This window comes from Cebidichthys violaceus, unplaced genomic scaffold (assembly GCF_023349555.1).
Source record: "Cebidichthys violaceus isolate CVI_PGR_0920_01 unplaced genomic scaffold, fCebVio1.0.p SCAF_8, whole genome shotgun sequence".
Taxonomy (NCBI): Eukaryota; Metazoa; Chordata; class Actinopteri; order Perciformes; family Stichaeidae; genus Cebidichthys; species Cebidichthys violaceus.
In genome coordinates this window covers 9,380,354-9,401,035 of record NW_027176964.1, presented here as the reverse complement: position 1 = coordinate 9,401,035, position 20,682 = coordinate 9,380,354, and the positions used below count along the sequence as shown (strand labels likewise).

Below are 20,682 nucleotides of genomic sequence, written 5' to 3'. Positions count from 1 at the left end.
TCTGCCTTTGTACAATTTCATCTATCACTAAACTGAGCACACTTCTACAATATCATTAGCGCTGGTGGGCATGAAGAAAACCCAATTCACTGTAGTACAGTATCAAATACTTTGTTGTCGCCACATAAATCCTGATCACACAGACATGCTTTAGCAAGGAGGGGGTAACCCTGAAACTGTGTGCACCACAGAGACCACAAGAAGCATCATATAGCCTTTACTTGGGTCTATATGAGATAGGCCTACATTGCAGCAGATCACCCAAGGGCGTACAGGACTTAACGTAGGGGATTGTCCTCTTCTTTTGTCCTCCAAGATAGACAGAGTGACAAGTTCAGCAGACCGACCTCTCTCCACAGCTCCAGCCATTCCCAGCTGAACTCCTGGAGCAACATGACAACATAGGGGGTCAGAGGTTATTATGGATCGGTTGAGGTCACAGAAGACGGCGTGAGTCCCCGTGGGTTGCTCAAATGTCAGCTGGATTTTTACAAAATGTGTCATCGGGAATCGTTTCAAGCTGCTGGAGGTGTGTGTCGACACCGAAGCATTTGTGTTAATTAAACACTTGTGTTGCTTGTTTCCGCCCCCTCATGTGCGCAGCATTAGAAAGGTATGACTGTTGTTAAAGCACTGCCACTTCCCAGCACTGAGCGAAAATACTTCCTGTGGTGCCACACAACACTTGACTTACTGCTGGGATCAGCCATGCTGCGATGCCACAGCGCCACCTGGCCTATCAAGACATGCCACTGCAACTAGACGTGGACACACTTCGGCATTATGAAGCTTACCCTTGGAGGCTGATGATAATGGAACATGCTTAAAAAATAGTTTGCGGCAAAAACTATTTTATTGTATTGCTATGTGAAGTTATTTCTTTTTTCCCCCTAAATTAGTTTTTTGTGGCTGAAATATCTTTTAAAGTAGTATTTCATTCAGACATTTCACTGTGTCAGTTAATCAGGCCACACTCTTTAATTAACTATTAAACTTGATGTATAAAAGCAACATTTTGCAAGCTTACATTTTTTATCCTTAGTCTGACACAAATAACATGACATTCAAAAAATAAATATATATTACATATAATATGTATACGCTTTGTTGTCTTAAATTTCCAGATCGACAATATAATGTCTTACACCTGATATGATGTTTAACGTCTAACAATGCCTGGCATGTGTGGGGTGCTAACACTGTAAGATATGTTGTGCCCTCTATTGTTTCACAGTGGCACAAACTCAGCTTCTTCTCAGCCATCATTGTTTTGTAATTGTTTACACCTGTGCCCCCCCACCATTATGTTTACCTCACGAAAGCCAATGCTATGCAATGTGCCAACAAAATGCATAGAAGAATGAACAAAACGTCTGTTTATTTTTCAATTGTCATTATTTATTGCTTCATGAACTACACAGTAAATACATGTTGCAAATTGACCCTAAACATCAAATATCAGATGAAATAACCTGCAATAAATACATCTGTATCAATAACCTAGATCATTAACAAAGACACAGGTAAATAAAACTAAATATATGGTTTAAACACACGTATACTGCCATCTAGTGGTATAAATGGTAAACACTTTTACTCTGCGTCTCCTTATACAGTCTGTGCGTTCACTCAAGCAACAGCACAATACGTTGGAAAATTAAATATGAGTGCAAACAGCAACAACTCTGCGCACAGAAAAAAAATGACTTTAATCAAAGCATATTACTAACTGTATTGCATCAAACAATGCACAGATTAATCGAAAACTAACTATTGCTGTGTACATGGATAAATTAATATTAAATTGCAATTTTCTTCTAACGTTACCCTGGTATGTGCTTGCATCAGTGTAACAGTTTTCTTGCATGCGCTCATTCTATTGCCTTGACTTTTATTTTGACATACATTCTTACTTCCGTACTACCTGTCTTGCTTTGCGTCCCTCTTCAAAAGAGAAAACAAAAGAGGGATTTGCAAAAACAAAATGTATGCCAATTAAATAAGTGTGAAGTCCTACTTCAAAATAAAAGCATATATAATGACGGGTAGTAAAGAAGAGAGTTAACGTGTCTTACCTTGATATGCAGCGGTTTGAGTCTGCAGTGCTACACACGTACCTGAAAAGTTCTTCCTCCTGTGTTGACTAAATACAAAATAAACCGCTTTCGTTTCTTCTTCTCCGTTTCCATTGGCGGCCTGGAGGCTGATCCTCGCATTACCGCCACCTACTGGAGCGGAAATTGCTGCTGCAGATAAATACAAATGAGAATATCTCTTTTGAAAAAAATAAACAAATGAATAAAAACTCAGCTACTTCTGTTACTGTTTAACAAAGGCCTGCAGTGCTCACTGCTGTGTGTGTATAACAGGTTGGGCAGAATTCTTCTTCTTCCTCTACAATATAAATCTGTTAATCTGTGTGTTCTGACCAGCCAGCTGCTCTTTTTAGAAACTGGGGCTTTGAGGCTTGAGAGGCAGATAATGCTCTGAAGTTTCTTGAGAGTGATTTAGTGTCATCACTTGATAGAGCCGTCCCATCACCCTTCTGTCAGCAGCAATCACTTTGAAACTGTGTGTGTTTTTGTATGATAACATGTCTCTGTTCAGTTGTATTTCTGCCTTCCAGGAACAATGCTTTCAAGAGACTCGCCTTAAGTGCTTTATAGAGTAAAGTTATCCTAAAAGTGTAAAACATTTGGAGAATTCGCTTTGACCAGTGACCCACCACATATTTTCTCCTGGAGTACTGTAAATAGGAACAACACTCTGAAGTGCACAGTTGTGTGATTACGTAAATTGAGGAATAATACATACTTTCTCATTTTGTGGATGTTGTTTTAATGAACAGTTTGGATCTTGTCATTCGTCCTGAATCATTCTCCCTTCAGTCTTATTTGGTGTAACCACTCTCAGGGTTCCAGCATTAATAACATCTAACCTCCATGAAAACGGTCTGTTAGCCCGCCAACTGTTCAACATGAACTATGACCATGGTACAGATGTTATGGTGCCAAGAACATATCATTTCACTGTCTAAATACTCCACTTATATTTGTGCTTATTTGTATTTGTATCAGTCTGAGGCCAATATGGATGATGGAAGGCATGGATATCAGCAGCTACAGTAAATAAGAATTTGTGTGACAAATTTGTAAAACCAAGCTGTTAAAGTTTTTAAGATGTTTGTGTCTTGTAATATTTGCTTGTTATAACTGCAGTGATTAAACACACTTTGATTGGACGGACTAAGCACACCCCTCGGAAAATTCACCACAAGCTTTTCTAAATGAGAAAAAAAACACACAAAAAAACAGTGCAGGCCCTGAATCAACAAAAGTCAATTAAGAATAGCAACAATTAAGATGGAGTCAATTGTATTTTTTACAATACAGTCATTCAAATAAAAGCCACATTTAAATAATAATATAAACCAAGCTAAAAAGAACTGTTTCACAAACCTTCTCTGTTTGCATCATTTCTACTGACCAAACCCAGCATCACTAAACCCTTCCTGACACGTCTACATCATAGTAGGTGGGAACAACACAATCTGGTATCCGTTAGTTATACTTTACAATAAATTAATTGTAGAACAACATCTGCATTTAAATCTGTTTTTTTCTACCTTTTTCATGTGTTCATCACCCTCATTTTGAGTGATCCAATTCTTTCTTGAATGTACTGAGACCCTTTCCCCACTGGGTGGCAGTATGTGCATCTGCTCTGCACAACCTGAGGGAGAACTGTGAGCTCTTTTGTAGCTTGACCCAATCTCATATTCAGTCATCTGACAGAGGCAATGATGTGAAGCCCTTGATCTCAAATGTAAGTACCGATGTAAAATTATATAACAGCTCAGCTCGATAATGGAGAGAGAAAATCGGAGAGAAGAGCAGCAGGCTTTAGTTCAATTACAAGGCAGATCAAAGAGTGAGAAAAAAGGTGACAGAATATGTCTGGTGAGCCAAAAGGCAAAAAGGAGTGCGGCGCACATTTGCAGCCATGTAGGGAGATTTAGATGGAGAACAGCCTCTGCCAGTTCTTTGAGCTGAACTTCCAGAGTTGACACTGATGTTAAAAAATTACAGTGGATCTCATTCTTAGAATTATTTTGGCATTTTGATGTGAAAACCTGGATGCATTCTTTCTGTAATCCGCATACGAGTAGATGGGGTGAAGCAACTAAGACAATAGGATAACTACTTTAAGCCATGTTTATTCTATCAAACATTCCCTTACTGTAACCTAGCGATGAAATATTAGGTAGGTTTACCACGGCACCTGCTGCCCAGGAGAGAATATGACAGAAAGAATAGGTTCTGCACTGCTCCAGGGATTTATTTTTAAACTATTTCAGCTACCCAAAGAGTTGCTGTCATACTGGAATAGAAGTGTCTTTAAAATTTTATACAGCACATCATATTTTAATGTATTTTTCTGAGATATTAAAGTGAACCGTCCTGGTAGCATAAGCCATGACGGACCCGGAAGGCAAAGGCAGATCAGGATGTAGTGAGCTGAGGAGATTTTATTGACAAGTGTTTTGCCCCGTTGAGGTGATATTTCAAATACGGAGACCATGTAAGGGGTTGCGAGGCGGTCGCTCACGAGAGTGCTGTGAACCAAAAGGGCAAGCTGAAAGCCAAACGGAGGAGAAAAACTTGGGTGCATTTGTGCAGTTGTGTGTGCTGGTGAGCGAGGGGGAAGGTGAAAAGCTTCAGACGTAATCGATAGCTGACAATGTGAGTGTGTCTCCTCCCCGCTTGTGTTCACAGAAGCAGCTGCTGAGGGAAGGGGGACTGCAGAGAGATGAATAATCATTTCAGTGAAATTGAATAATACAATTGTCTCACTGTAGGGAGAGAAACGCACCCCGTCACTGAGTAGAAATATGTGAAGTACGAGATTGATTCTAAAAACTATGTGAGAGCTGGGATTGTTCAATTTATTCGGACACAGTTTGCCTTCGAATGCCCATGTTGTGACATCAAACAGACGCTGGTGTGCAGAAGGTCGACCTATACAAGGACAGACTCTGTGTATTTTAGCCCAGCTGAGAGGCAGATAGGGTGGCACTTGAGATTCACTGTGACATCATTTAATATTCATAATCCTGGCTAAAGAGTGCTGCGCTGACTCAACTGCATGTAACATTTTTTTCACTCCTATAATTTGTTGCCTCGTGACAGACTCTGCACATGAACCATAAAGTCCTTTAGCTTCTGTTCCCATACTGGAAGCACTGTGTACACAGCAGAGCTCAATGTGAAGCATTTCAGTCTCCCAAAGGATCATGGTCAAGTACGTACACCTTGTTAAAACCATCCTGGGGCGGGGGGGGGAAATCATCCCATTGTCTACACACAGAAACAAGATAAAGCACTTAGTGTTCTCTAAACATGTGGCACTTTTTTTTTTTCTTCCTGTGTGGCAACGCCAGACAACAGCTGTCACCTCTGACATCATCACTGGAGTGCGTTGGCCCTATTGAGGTGGCAGGGCGCCCTGATGCGCTCTGGGAAACAATTTGGGCAGATGTTATATGCGCAAACAACTTAATTTTCCTTTTTCTTTTTTCCTAAGAAAACTAGATACATTGTGCATGAATTTAAAACCTTTACGGGATAAAACAATGTGTGTATATATATATATATTTCAATTTCTCTGACAAAAACACACACACACACACACACACACACACACACACACACACACACACACACACACACACAGACAGACACACACACTGACCATTAAAGAAACAGTACACAGGCATGTTGAAAATCTTACAATGTATATAATTGACACAAGATTTCAGGTACAACAGCAAATGAGACATTTGTATTTTTCATCCTCTTTCTGGCATCTATCTCCACCATAAGCACAAACTCTCCATAGATTTCTGAAAACAACAAAAACCAAAGTACATAAAAACAAGAGAATTAAAAGGACTTTTTTTCCTCATATATTGGCACCTTTAAGAAATTCCTCTCGTATTCAACTCAGTGTAGAATAAAGCCTTCTTTAAATGGTGGTATAACCAGCTTTGCATTTTTGCCACCTTAATGAATGAGAGCAGGATTGAGGTGCGCAAGCTGATTTGAGATCAGCACTCTGGGCAAATCTTTTCCCCTGCCTCCTCTCACTTACAGGGGCTTTGTTTTTACACTGTTTCACCACAGTTGAACAGGAGACATCTTGCTGGGCCAGATTTATCTGCATACACACATCCCCCAATCAATAGTCGTTTCTGGAAGGTGTTGACTAGCGCATCGATCGACCATCTTGTGATGTCTTTGTGCAGACAATGCCATTTATTGGCCTCATAAAAGTGCAGGTTTTATAAAAGGGAGGGGGACTTTGAGCAACAAATGAATGAGATCAAAAGGTGGAAGAGGAGAGAAGGGAGGGGGGGGTTGTGCAAATTTCAGCCGATGACATTGTGAGGCAGTCATTGAAACTGAAGTTGTGAGTCATAGTCGTCTTTGAATTGGAATGTCACCATCACAGTTGGAGTCATTTCTCATTCTTTACCGGGCTTAATGTGGACTTTCATATCCATTTTCAGATTTTATTCTAGAGGGTCACAAAAAGAAGACCCATGTGGTGCTCTTGCTAATTGTTCTTTGCTCAAAATATGTATTTTTTTTTCCCCCACTGGACCATCTAATATTGTATCTCACTTTCAGAATCGAAAAATGGACCCCAACCCTAGACGAAGTGTCAAAGGCAGTCACAGGCAGATTTTTTTCACCAGGAGCTAACAGAAGGAAAGACACTCGCACACAAACACAAAGCATTCATTAATTAAGCATGTCAAAAACAGGAAAATATCTCCAAAGTAATACTCATGACAACACCCTCACCCATTTTCAGAGCAGTAATTAACCAATAATCTAACAGATGCGCTTCTCATCCTTTGACAAAGCCGCCAACAACTTAATTGGATCTGCAGTATTATCAACTGTAAGGAGCATATTGTTTTTGTTTTTTCATAAAATGAATAAAATCTATATGCACCGAACATTTCATAATACCAGTGTACAACTGAAGCAATTGTGTATTTTAAAACATGTGTCCATTTACACATATATACAATACTTTTACAATACTGACAAGCAGAGATACCCTCAATCAGATCGGGAGTTATTACAGTGGCAGTTGGAAAATCCCATTTTAGAAAAATGACCTAAATTAATCTCTTATTGCTGTCATTTGAATCACACTAAATCAGACAATGCTATATTTCAATACATTTAATTTCCGTGCCATCCAAACAATTTATAAAGCCTCCATTGTCCGACCATCTTTTCCTCTATCAATCAAAGATAACTCCACACGTACACACACACACACACACACACACACACACACACACACACGCACACGCACACGCACGTACATATACAAGCGTCTTCCCATCGCCCTGCACACAGCGTTCCTAAATGAGAGCTTTGACATGTCTGTGAATTAAAATGTGGTATGTGTTTCCTCGTCAGGAAAAGCCTTACACTGTGTTCCCACAACATTCCCAGTAAGGTTGACACATAATGAAGCACTGTGTCATTGTCATATTGGCCTGGCACCATGTAGAAGCATGAGGAACGCTTTAAAGGTCATTATGACTGATGGGCGGGGAGAAGGGTAGAGGTACTAGGGGTTGGGAATTCAGAGGCACTGATAGAGAAAAGTTGCAGAAAAATGGAAGGCAGATATGGATACGCTATGACGGATGATGAATGAAACAAGAGCTATAGCATACAATGACCCGGCTCTTATAAAATGTTCATACTTAATTGGCTATTTTCTTTCTAGAAAACAGCAAAGAGGAAACAGAAATATGTACACTGCGGTGTCTGCCGTTCAAATAGTAGGACGATACAAAGACGTGCATGGTGTGGCTTTTACCGTGATATGGGTCATTGCTGCGATTAGACAAAAACACATTATATTGCAAGTTGCAATTATGATGCTAATCACAGGAGCACTGGGGCTTTGAAGAGAGCATAAAAAACACATAATTTTTTTGCTCTGCTGTGCACATGAAAAAGAGGGGAAAAAACGGCGCTACATGACAGTGGTGCTTCTACTTGTGCTTCTGTGTACATTTATGTTCCGCTACACGCTTCTAAAGTCACGAACTGTCAATCCTTTGCTGTGAAGGCGATCTTAAACCGACACCGCCATTCCGCATACAGTGCTCTATAGTGGGAAGCTGCTGTCATCTGAGACCTGGCCCAGCCCAGCATGCGTTTTGCTTACACCAGACTCTCGAGTTGATCCTACACAGCCAGCAGGATCTGGAGAGAGAGTGAGATCTGCCCCAGCAGGAGAGGAGGAGGAGGGGGGGGGGGGGGGGGGATGAGTGGATGGATGGAGTAGCGGACGGTGTCACGTTACTCCCACATTGGATGATCATGTCGGTGTGAATGTGATCACGGCTTTTATTACAGCTTACATGATGAAATGGCAAAAAGTGCTGACGCTCGCATCTTCGCTGTGAGAGAGTGTGTGTGTGTGTGTGTGTGTGTGTGTGTGTGTGTGTGTGTGTGTGTGTGTGTTTGTGTGTGTGTAGGTGTAATGATATTGTGAGGCTTAATGCATTAAGAGGTCTGCTGGGTCGTGCTGTCCAGATCATCCCCCTTTAAAAGTCATCAATATTGTATTTCATTTAAGTTTGTGGTTTGTGTAGATTGGGGAGTGATTAAACCACTCTGGGGTCTGTTGTGAGTTATTGATAAATAAATGATTCTACTGAACGAAGTGCTGTTTTAAAGGAGCGGAATAACAATTCTGAGCGCCGCTGCAAAGCCCATTCTCCCTCTCCCCATGGTGTCAACACCAGCATACTGTTAGCAATATAGTCTTACACATGTTTTAGGTACAGATATAATCTCAGAAAACCCGAACACCAGAAACAAAACATTAGAAGATGCGAAAAGACCAGCTCTAATGGTGTCATAATATAGCAAGAAATAAAAGAAAAGAGCAGAACCCAAACACTTATGAATACTCGTAAATCCATTTAGTTCTAATCCAAAACCAACACAAAGTCCATCCAAGTGATTTTTTTGTTGTTGTTTCCTTTTACTTATTTTGTTTTGGCAAAGTAACTAACTCCCAACATCTCCTCCCTCCCCTTTCAGACTCTCCCCGACCTCCATGTCCCAAACTCAGTCCCAGTTGGTAGATTCCTCCGTCAATTATCGCCGGAGCAGCAAAATGAGCAGTGGAAGCAGGTAAATGGTGATGCAGGGGAGGTTCTGGCCGTTGCTGGAGCTTTTTACCTTCTTGTTTTCTGGAGGTTTAGGGTAGAATGTGGGTCGATCGGTGATGGGGACAACAAGGCGCGGGCCATGGGAACACATATTGTCGGCGCACGTGCCGCTTCCTGAACCGCTGACATCATCGCCTGTAGACAGAGGTTAGGACATGAGTTTAACGGTTCGACATACATGCAAGTCACAAATGGTGTTGCTTATGTATTCATAGAATTAACATATTAAGACCACTGCCACACACTCATAAATAATAAACTACCAGCAAGAAATATGAGGTTCGCTGTCCTGGTGCTGGCTCCAGAAAAGGATGTGAATTTTAATGCCAGCATCACCTTGTGTTACTTGCATTATGTGGTATGAAATATCACCTCAATAATTCAAAAAGGCACATTGATTTAGGCCATGCATTTTTATACTGACATCTTATTCCAAACATAGTTCTTTTGCCCTTTTGCTCAAGCTTGTACAAGCTAAGAAAAAAAACTCCTCAGATGAACAGAAATAGAGTTACTTCCTATAATCTGCACCTTGTTAAAAAGAGCTTCTAATTATCAGAGTCATCCAGAATGAAGTTTCCTGTGAATGTTCTTGAAAAACATCTGAGCTGTGATGGTAAAAGTACTCACTGGTGTCCTGAAAGTCCACATCCTGGCCGTTGAGAGCATTCCTCAGGCGGTGCGTCATGATCTTCAGCTGCATTATCTGTTGCCGTATTGTCATGTCTGGTTTGGTGATGTCGATTTCCACTTCAGGGTTGTTGATCTGGCTGGCAAGGCCATCACCCATCACCTCAGGAAGGTACCTGGCAGACATTAACATTTCATTAACATGTGTTTCGTAGCTTCTCACCACAGTTAATTGGACACAGTGAAACCTTCACTGAACAGTGGACACTGTGGCCACAAGTGGCATTGGCAGGATAAAGGCCCATTGATTTTCCTTAATTTCCCATGATTCAGTGGAGTTGCTTAAGACACATCATTTTAAGGGGACCAGAATAAAAGCGGTACCTTTGCACCTATACTGTAAAACGCTAGCCGCTAACACAAGAAAAAAGTAGCACCTCATAGTACCCATTACATTGTGCATTAAACATCACTATTTTGAAAGATATCTTGTCAATTCCTTTACTTTTATATCTTATATTGAAATACACTTCTTCATAGGTTTTTGTGCCTTACCTAGCACGATTCATGCCGTTCCAACACTTATCCTCGGCCCCTGTTCCAGTGGCAACTCTGTCACTGCAGAGAACGCTTGGGAGAGAAACCCAGTACGGCTGCATGTCCCTCAGTCTCGCGGTTACATCAGACACCTTGGGCAGAACAATTTCATGAGCTTTTATACTTTGTTCAAAATCACAGCATGATGGTGCACTCAAACAGGAGAGTAAGAAAAACTCCCGCTTCCTCAATAAAAGAATTGCAGTGCTTAGTCATCTGACTCATTCATCCACCCAAGCATTCATTCTCATCTAATCACCCCATAGTTGTCTGTGTAAAGGTGAAATGAACAGAAAAAGGGTTTGATTGCCCATGATGAGCAATGGCTCTTGCGTCATAAACCGTCACTATGAATGGGCCAGACTAGGCCATCAGAGAGCAACAACATGGATGCAGACTCAGACAGGTAAATACTCACCAGTTTGTACATTATGTTAGAGCTGGTTTCCAACCTGTCCTCCACCGTAACCTTCCCTCTCTTCATGATGTCATCGACTCCCGTGCTGCTGGCTCCTCCCTCTCTGATGTTCCCACATGCCTGGAACAACTGGGGCAAGAGGAAGTGAAGGAAGGACGATTGATGAACAAAATGTGGAGAGAGGATACGCGAGTGGGGGACGAGTTAACAAAAGGGTCATGTGAGGAAATTAAGTTCAGTTCTGAGAAAAAAATGTTTATACTTTACTCAGCTTTCAAAACACTGCAAGTCCCAAATCAGATCTCTGTGCTTTACCATCTAATTCATCTCCACAGAGTAACTTGAAATGAAAGGCTTCAGAGTTCAGACTCTCTCTATAAAGTTTATTTTCCTTCCGTGTGCAGTTCTTATTGGTGTTGGTGTGAACAAGACTAAAATGTAATGACGCTGAAACCAGCACTCTGAATAGAAATCTATGAACCCATTCTCTTAGTGCATCAGCACAACATTGTGTTTGTTGTATACGAGTGCCTTTGAGAATACAAGTACACACAAGTCTCTACCTTTCAAAGCCAACAGCCACAAGTGTACTGGTTATTTGCATGACCCCAAGAGTCAATCACAGCATCGCTGCAGCAGAATGATTCACAGCTCAGAATGCACTACTTGTCCCTATGGGGCTTACAATTTATAAATGGAGCCCAGGGAATACAGAAAGACTGCAGTCAATCTGTCATCCAATCTGGCCTGCTTAGAGGAGCCTCAAGCCTTTGAACCTTCACACATAACTAAAAATTAATCCTGTCTTAAGATTCCCGTCATGTTCGTCAGCATAACTCATTGGTGTTGTGTTCACAGCAGATTGAATAATGGACATAAAAACACGGCACTGACTCTGTTGAAACAGAGTTGTGGCAAACGGACCTCAAACGCATTTACTCATGCACAGTGCAGTTTCTGTATGTGGTACGTTTTATGGGGAAAGTACATACAGTAACACAACATATGGCCTTTGATGTCGTCAGATTATGTAAATGACACATAATAAGTCCTACGCAGTGTCTACCATAATACCAGACTGTAGACATGAATTGACTTCCACGGGATCAACACAGCACTTGCCCCGAGAGATGAAGATCAGAAGCTGAAGCTGTGTGTGATTACCATATTGAACCAGGTCAGAGGCAGTCCGCCAGGCTATGGCTCACCTCAAGCCTGACAGGCTCTTTCACGGCAAACCAGAACAGAGGAAGCTTTGTCTTTCCTTTCACCATCTACACTGTTTTCCACCTTCACCAAACAACCCAGTCAGATTTGTATTGCTGCCAGTGTCTTTTAAGGATCATATAAAAACTGTTGCTCGAACACCATTAAACAGTGAAGTAAACGCTTGGCCTGCAGGATCGGTCATGACTCACATCCTTTTGTTTTCAACCTGGTGTATGAAGCATTGCAACAACAAATTAATGTAGCGGTATGATAGGTGTTAATTACGCAATCAAATGAAGGCATCAGATATAGGGTAGCATAGTGAGAGTGGACCCAGTCTCTGAACGAATGGATCGATGGTATGTGTATCATTTTACACAAAGATTTGTTACTTCCTCACTACTACTTCTATTGCTTTACCAAGTGAAAAGGCTTTCTGTTTAACATTAAATATTCATGACTAGATAAGCAACAGTCAGTTGATTTGGGTGTGCTTTGAACAGATTTGATTGACAGCCGTCTGGCTTCATAAGCAAACAATGACACAACTGTCATCTCTTTTTGATTCCAATATTGCTAGATTCTGATTGGTGCGTGAAAGTGCGTCACATCAAATCTGTTTTCCCCAAAGAGTCCGACTTACTTCAAACCACTGAGTAAAGCACAAACACAAAATACAGAAATCTCTCATGTGCAAAAAATAAAACTGTTCTAACTTTGGCTGAAATTGTGTGTGTGTTTTTGTAGGACCACCTGGCTCCTAGAAATAAGCAAGAAGCCTTCAGGGTCTTTTAAAATATAGTGCCAACCATTATATGGATATGTTTGCAAATTTGACTTTGATTTACTTCCCAAGAGAAAGACCTACCAATATTTACGTCTAACTAGAGTTGAGAAGTGTCAGTACATGCCACGAAGTTGCCATTCACTGGCTGATAGATGTTCTCAACTGTAGCTGTAACACTGTATGTTCCAATTATGCTGAGGGTTACAGGCCTGCACAGCTCTCTAGTTTGTGTCAACCAAAATTTAAAAATTCACAAGTCATGTCTTTTTCATGAACTCTTCATCGTATTCTGTGCAGTAAAAGCGATTTGTATGCTTTAGTCAGCAGTAAACAGCTGTATGTGTGTACCAATGTGTGCTCTGACCTTGCTGTTGGTGGTATCTATATTCTCCATCATGGTAGACATGGCTTCTGATATGCGACTGGGGAGGGAGAGGAACATGCTATCTACACCAGATGGGCCATGAAAGCGTCCAGCCACCTGCATCATTGTTTCTACAAAGACGGGAAGTACAGTTAGCGTACAGAAAGTGTGAAATGTTTCACATGCTGTACACTGGCAGAACGATTCCGCTGTATTCATTGCACAAAGTAACATCATATGTCGAGCGAACCTTAGAGCAAACATATGGCTGAATTGGATGCATGTGTCAATGTGTGCACGCCCCCCCACCTGCCAGATGCCTCCACTCGGTGTTGAGGTCGGCCTGGTTGGCCAGACAGCCTTTCATGACGTTGCTGCAGTAGTTGGCACAAGGTCTGGCAGACGCCATGCCACGGCAGTGGGGACAGTAAGTCATCCTCATCATGGCCCGCATGCACTCCTGGCTCAGCTGCACCTGGGGTAGGGCACAGATAAAAATACACATACAGCACCTGGATGAAAAATGTATGTTTTATCAAGCATACATGATCTAATAGTCTAAAAGTTAAAAACGACAGCAGCAGTTGATCAAACTGTACCTTTGACCACTTTTACAGTTAAGAGCCCTGTTGCTACTGTACAGGATAATTCAATATGCACAAAAGTCTTCTAGTAATAATAATATTTCTATAGCCAGACAATGACAGTCGCAGAACTGTGGGAGGTCATCTCCCTTTGTTGACCTTTTTTTTAGTTTGCGCCAGACTTTCAGTCAGCACAGTTTCCTTGGAAACCATTTTGGGAGAGTTTTCTTTCTGTTTCACATGCGATGAAAAGGCCCTGACATTCATACAAGTATTCTCAGTCCCTTACACCATCCTTCCCGCTTCTTCCATTTCACTCTGTATCCCACAAGGCTGTTCCCCCAGGAAAGGGCCCTGGTGCGTGAAAAGTAAAACTGGGTTAATACCAGTAAGCTCTGTTCACAAGAGAGTACAGCTATGCATACAAAACCTCAGGAAGTGTGTGTGTCTGTGTGAGAGAGCGAGAGAGAGAGAGAGAGAGAGAGAGAGAGAGAGAGAGAGAGGGAGAGAGAATGAGAGAGAGAGAGAGGGAGACGGAGAGAGGGAGAGAGAATGAGAGAGAGAGAGAGAGAGAGAGAGAGAGAGAGAGAGAGAGGTGGATCGAGCCCAGCTACGCATACAAAGCACCTCTAAGCTGACATCTGGGCCATCTTGATGCTTTTCCTGGAAACAGTTCTTCCAACAGGAAAGTCACAGTTAAAACCAGCTTTTAACAAATATACAGTGGAATTAGGACAACAATTGGGATCAGGTGGAAAAAACAAATGACAGATACTTTGAACACCCTGCAGACCTGTCAGGAGTTCAGTAAAGATAGTCTGCTCGACATAAATGGACATAAAAGTGATCACTCTCAGACCACTTTATGATCCACACTTTCTCACGTTTTATATACATTATTTCATCAGATTTTGAGTTGAAAGTGTAATATTTTAAAGTTTCAAACAACTTTCATTGTGTTCTGTTTTTAGTCTATTTTTCTTGGCTGTATTCAATGACTATTTATGGCTGTATCAACCCAATTTCCCCACAAGGATCATTCAAATTGAATGTAATCCTATTTGATCCACATAAGGCAAAAGCAATTTATTTTGACTCTGTTTAAAAATCAAATTAAATCGAAAACCACCTTAGAAAAAATATATAATGAGCCAAAATTAGTAAATGGATCTCTGATGTATAAAAGAGATCAATATAAGTAGGTAATTATTGCCAGTTGCACAAGGAGGACAGTATAAAGTGAAATAAGTGACACAGAAAAGCAATAACCACATTCCCAGGCTTAATCTCAAGTCATACAAGACATGAGTCAGCTCCTCACTCCTGCCCTCCTTTTCTCCCCTCCTCCCATCCTTACCCCACCACTCATTAGCCAGGGATGAGTCAGACGAATGCTTCTTTGGTGAGAGAGAAGAGTGAGGGAAGGGAGTGTGCAGGGGTGAGTGAAGCAAAAGACTGAAAACCAGAGAGATGAGGGATGTTTAAAAAGCTACGAGATTCACCGAGGGCGTTGGCAGGGGAGTAAAAAAAAACCTAGGGTGGTGTTAATGAAATACTTATTAAGGACAGACTGTCATTAATCCTGTTTCTGTTACATCATCCATACAGTATTAATGCCGGGAGTCCCGGGTCAGACACAACAGACACAAAACAGAATGTAACACTTCCATGGTGCTAATTGGAGATCGCTGTTGACAACTTCCTCTGTATTCAATAAGACTCACATGCCTACGGCTGCAACTAAGTATTATTTTCATTATCTATAAATCGTTTGATTATTTTTCTCATAACCTGAGAAAGATAAATTATTAAAATGCCCATCTCAATTACACAGAGCACAAGGGGGACGTCCTGAAATTATTAAACTAATTAACAGAGATATAAAATAGGAAAAAAGGAGCAAATCCTAATTTTTAAGTAACTGGATGAATTTATCAAGCAAAATTGCCAAAACATGCAGTGAAGATATGTTTGCTTAATACATTGCTTAATTGGTTAATCAAAACTGTTACAGATATATTTTCAGACGATCAACTGATCAATTGATCAGATAACTGCTTCAACACGTATAGAGGCACATGCACACACATATATACACAGTACACACACACACACACTCTGACTTGATTTAAATTCTCTCATCCAGAGATATCAAAAGAAAGTTTTAGGTTTGAAATATTCTCTTTGATGGTTCAGCTCATTGCCACGACTGCGTTACATTTTAAACACCCATACCCTTTCTTGCCCCTACCCTCGCTTTCACAACATGCTCGCCGCACCTGTCAGTATCTCCTATATTGCTCGTGGCTATCATGCGGGAGGCTCTTCAGTCCTTCTCCACCCTCTCTCTGCTTGTCTTTCCTTTGTAATTACTCGGGATATATGAGCGACCTCTCCCCCTTGTGTTGCAGAGCGAGACAATCCAGACTCCTTGCCTCCAGAGTGAGCCATGTGGCGCGTGGCCTACTTCCTCCACTCCCCTACCCAAGGGAATAAAAAAAGTCCGTAAAAAAGTTAAGGACACAGCAACTGGTGCTGCTCGAAGCGAAGCAAGGGAAGAATTAATACCGTACCAGAAAGAAAGACTGCATCTTACAGTTGAGGTCTCCTTTTCTGTCTCACAAAAAACATCTCTCAAATTATTCTGTTGGTCCGCGCATCTTGGTCTTATTCTCAGCCTCCTTTCAGGATACTCTTTCATCACCTTTCACTACACTTACATTTTTTCCATCGCTAAAACAACTAAAACATAGAAGGGAATCATGTTATGTTTCTTCTGAGTTGGTAGCAAACACAGACGCTTCCTCGGGAGACAAGGGAAGCAATTAATAGCAAAAATTATTTTATTCTCTCCAGCTTCACACTCTACCAGTGTGATACCTCCCTGAGCAGTGTGTGGTAAACATCCTCAGTCACTGGTCCCTTTAAGTGGCGATACAGAGCTAAAAATAGGAGCGGTTGTCTCGTTAGGGCCCAATCAATCGAAGGTAGAATTACAGTGGAAAGGAGGGGAAAGCTAAGCTCCAAATTAGTGTACCAAGCTATTCACAGTGAAAGGAGACAGAGGACAGTGCAGGGCACAGCTCTGAGAAATATCAACAGAAATGTTTCAGCACAATTTACTAGGTATGAGCAGAAGAATACAGTTGTGGTCAAAAGTTTACATACACTTGTAAAGAACATAATGTCATGGCTCTCTTGAGTTTCCAGTTATTTCTACAACTCTGATTTTTCTCTGATAGAGTGATTGGAACAAATACTTCTTTGTCATAAAAAACATTCATGAAGTTTGGTTCTTTCATGACTTTATTATGGGTTAACAGAAAAAGTGACAAAATCTGCTGGGTCAAAAATATACATACAGCAACATGAATTAGCAATTTTGGTGACTTAGAAAGTTGTGTCAATGAAATGAGCTTCATAGCATGGCCTCTTAACTTCTTGTGAGTGATTATGAGTGACTACAGCTGGTGACTTCTCTGAGGCCATTTAAATAGGGCTCATTGGATACAAACGCCCACAAACGCTACAATGGGAAAGTCAAAGGAGCTCAGCATGGATCTGAAAAAGCGAATCATTGACTTGAACAAGTCAGGAAAGTCACTTGGAGCCATTTCAAAGCAGCTGCAGGTCCCAAGAGCAACAGTGCAAACAATTGTTTGTAAGTATAAAGTGCATGGCACTGTTTTGTCACTGCCACAATCAGGAAGAAAACGCAAGCTATCACCTGCTGCTGAGAGAAAATTGGTCAGGAGGGTGAAGAGTCAACCGAGAACCACCAAAAAGCAGATCTGCCAAGAATTAGAAGCTGCTGGAACACAGGTGTCAGTGTCCACAGTCAAGCGTGTTTTGCATCTCCATGGACTGAGAGGCTGCCGTGCAAGAAGGAAGCCCTTGCTCCAAAAGCGGCACCTTAAGGCTCGACTGAAGTTTGCTGCTGATCACATGGACAAAGATAAGACCTTCTGGAGGAAAGTTCTGTGGTCAGATGAAACAAAAATCGAGCTGTTTGGCCACAATGCCCAGCAATATGTTTGGAGGAGAAAAGGTGAGGCCTTTAACCCCAAGAACACCATGCCTACCGTCAAGCACGGTGGTGGTAGTATTATGCTGTGGGGCTGTTTTGCTGCCAATGGAACTGGTGCTTTACAGAGAGTAAATGGGATAATGAAGGAGGATTACCTTCAAATTCTTCAAGATAACCTAAAATCATCAGCCCGAAGGTTGGGTCTTGGGTGCAGTTGGGTGTTCCAACAGGACAATGACCCCAAACACACATCAAAAGTGGTAATGGAATGGCTAAATCAGGCTAGAATTAGGGTTTTAGAATGGCCTTCCCAAAGTCCTGACTTAAAATCCCATTGAGAACATGTGGACAATGCTGAAGAAACAAGTCCATGTCAGAAAGCCATCAAATTTAACTGAACTGCACCAATTCTGTCAAGAGGAGTGGTCAAAGATTCAACGAGAAGCTTGCCAGAAGCTTGTGGATGGCTACCAAAAGCGCCTAATTGAAGTGAAAATGGCCAAGGGACATGTAACCAAATATTAGCACTGCTCTATGTATATTTTTGACCCAGCAGATTTGATCACTTTTTCTGTTACCCATAATAAAGTCATGAAAGAACCAAACTTCATGAATGTTTTTTGTGACAAAGAAGTATCTGTTCCAATCACTCTATCAGAGAAAAATCAGAGTTTTAGAAATAACGGGGAAACTCAAGAGAGCCATGACATTATGTTCTTTAAAAGTGTATGTAAACTTTTGACCACAACTGTAGGTACAAGAGAGGATGCTGGAGTTTGTCAGTCTTTCTTTCCTCTCTCACTACTTCTCACTGTCTCATTTGTTCCCATCATAGCACAGTGTTGTTCCAATCTGAAGTACAGCACAGCGCTGATTATGTGCTGGGGAAGACAAGCAACACAGACTGACACACAAATTATGAATTTGAAACTGAACAGTTGGTTGGAGTCTGAACTTGTTTCACTCAAATTGCACAAACAGGCCTTGACTTGACTCAAAGGACAATTAGCCATTCTGTCTCCTTGCACAGTTCAATGGTCCTTACTTAGAAATTCCCATTAACAGAGATTGACCAAGTGTGTCCATAGCGACTACTCTCTTGATACTGTGTGCTCTTGCCTTCCCTCTTAAGACTTTCGATGAGTGTGTGCCCAGCCCATGACCTTATTCTGAGGAGCAGCGCTCCGGTGCCCTGGTATTAGCGCAGGGATGACATTTTGTAATTTTGTAAAAGCTGTGCTAATTATGAACACGTATCCCCGAGCCAGCCTTGTTAAATTGCACACATCGCTCCCTGTCCTTCAGCACCAACAAAATGGCATCAGTCAGGAAATGTGTATCGAGAAGTAGCCACACAGGGGAAATGTTCATCACCGTTGGAGGGAAATGAGGGCATGATGAGGTGTGTGTGTGTTTCCGTAACATTAAACCCTTGCGTGCCCATGTACTTCAGTGTGAGCATGAGTGTTTGTTCAAGAGAGTTGCTTATCAGTTGTAGCGATCAAAAGCTATTGTAGCTGGTCCAAGGGTACACAAAGCATGAGCAGCAATTCCAATACAGCATGCTGCCCATGCTAATTGTGAACCTTACTTCACCGTCTGCTGGCTTGAGTCAAAGTTAAGTAGTAACTGTGTGTAGCTCCGTTAGACTAGCTGTATTCCTTAGCTCCGGGTCAGGCAGTTTTAGTTGTCACTGTCACTCTCTGAGTCTAATTATTCACCAGCTTCCTGCTATGCCAGACTAGCTGTGCTCATGGTTATTCCTGATTTTACTCCCCTGTGGCTGTGGATGGGCTACTGCTGCGCGCAGCCACTTAATTGAGACATCCTCTGGTCCCTTTGTGTAGGTGTGAGACATTGCACCTATTTTCCAGGCCAGAGATCGACAGAGAGAGAGAGAGAGATGCTAGGCCAGGCTGTCTCACTCTGTTGCTAGCAAACAGTACAGTATGTGCCACCCACAGTGCTAGTCTGAACACATATCAGCGTGAAAGGGAGAAGGATCATATACATTCTTACTTTGACATGCATCCAAAGGTGTGGTCTTGTAGTCATGTAGTAGCACCACAACTGATAATGTCATTATTTTCTCTTGATCTTTGTCTCTTCATGCTCACACACAGTCTGACCTTGTGATATTTTCTTCAGATAACACTGTAATATTCATATCCGAAGCAGCATTGCTTTCTTAAAGAATGAGTATATTTCTCATGTGGCCACTGCTCTCAGCACCCTGCTTGCCAAGTGTCTGACGGGAGAGATTTTTCAGCGGTGCATCAGTATTGGCCACCTCCCTTTCAGGAGCTGACATTATTTCTCGGTCTTGCTCTGATCTTAACCTTACTCTTGTCTTATATACAGAGGGGGCCATTTCTCTTGGGAGGTATTAACCCTCCCCACGGCCCAGGGAGACATTTTTCAGCGTGGAGCTGACATTAACTGTTGTTGCAGGGGCTGATTGTCTGAGCCGGTGGCCATACTTTATGGAGCCTCTCGTTTCCACCAACATTGATCTGCCACTGCTTTATACTATGCACACAGACTGGTAAAAACCTGCCTGTGTGTGTATGTGTGTGTGTGTGTGTGTGTGTGTGTGTGTGTGTGTGTGTGTGTGTGTGTGTGTGTGTGTGTGTGTGTTTGGGTGTTCACATAAAGAAGGGGCAATGGTGTTCATGAGAATACAGACCCCCTCAACACAAGAATACCAATGCACATGTGGTGGGAGCAGAGAATATTAGCTTTGCGGCAGATTACAGTTTTATCCTTGATTTTAACTCTTTAAGTCCCCA

At 41.7% G+C, this 20,682-nt stretch overlaps 1 protein-coding gene across 1 annotated transcript in view; it reads right to left on the bottom strand.

Annotated features, from left to right (window-relative positions):
- Positions 1 to 5,777: 5,777 nt before the first annotated feature.
- Positions 5,778 to 20,682, bottom strand: part of gpc1b (glypican 1b) — a 64,297-nt gene continuing 49,392 nt past the window's right edge. The window contains exons 6-11 of the mRNA XM_068737817.1: positions 13,592 to 13,757; positions 13,283 to 13,413; positions 10,923 to 11,051; positions 10,463 to 10,596; positions 9,908 to 10,083; positions 5,778 to 9,412 (exon numbers count right to left, since the gene is read on the bottom strand). Coding sequence (XP_068593918.1) covers positions 9,204 to 9,412; positions 9,908 to 10,083; positions 10,463 to 10,596; positions 10,923 to 11,051; positions 13,283 to 13,413; positions 13,592 to 13,757 — 945 coding nt within the window. The 3' untranslated portion in view covers positions 5,778 to 9,203. The remainder of the gene's footprint in view (positions 9,413 to 9,907; positions 10,084 to 10,462; positions 10,597 to 10,922; positions 11,052 to 13,282; positions 13,414 to 13,591; positions 13,758 to 20,682) is intronic.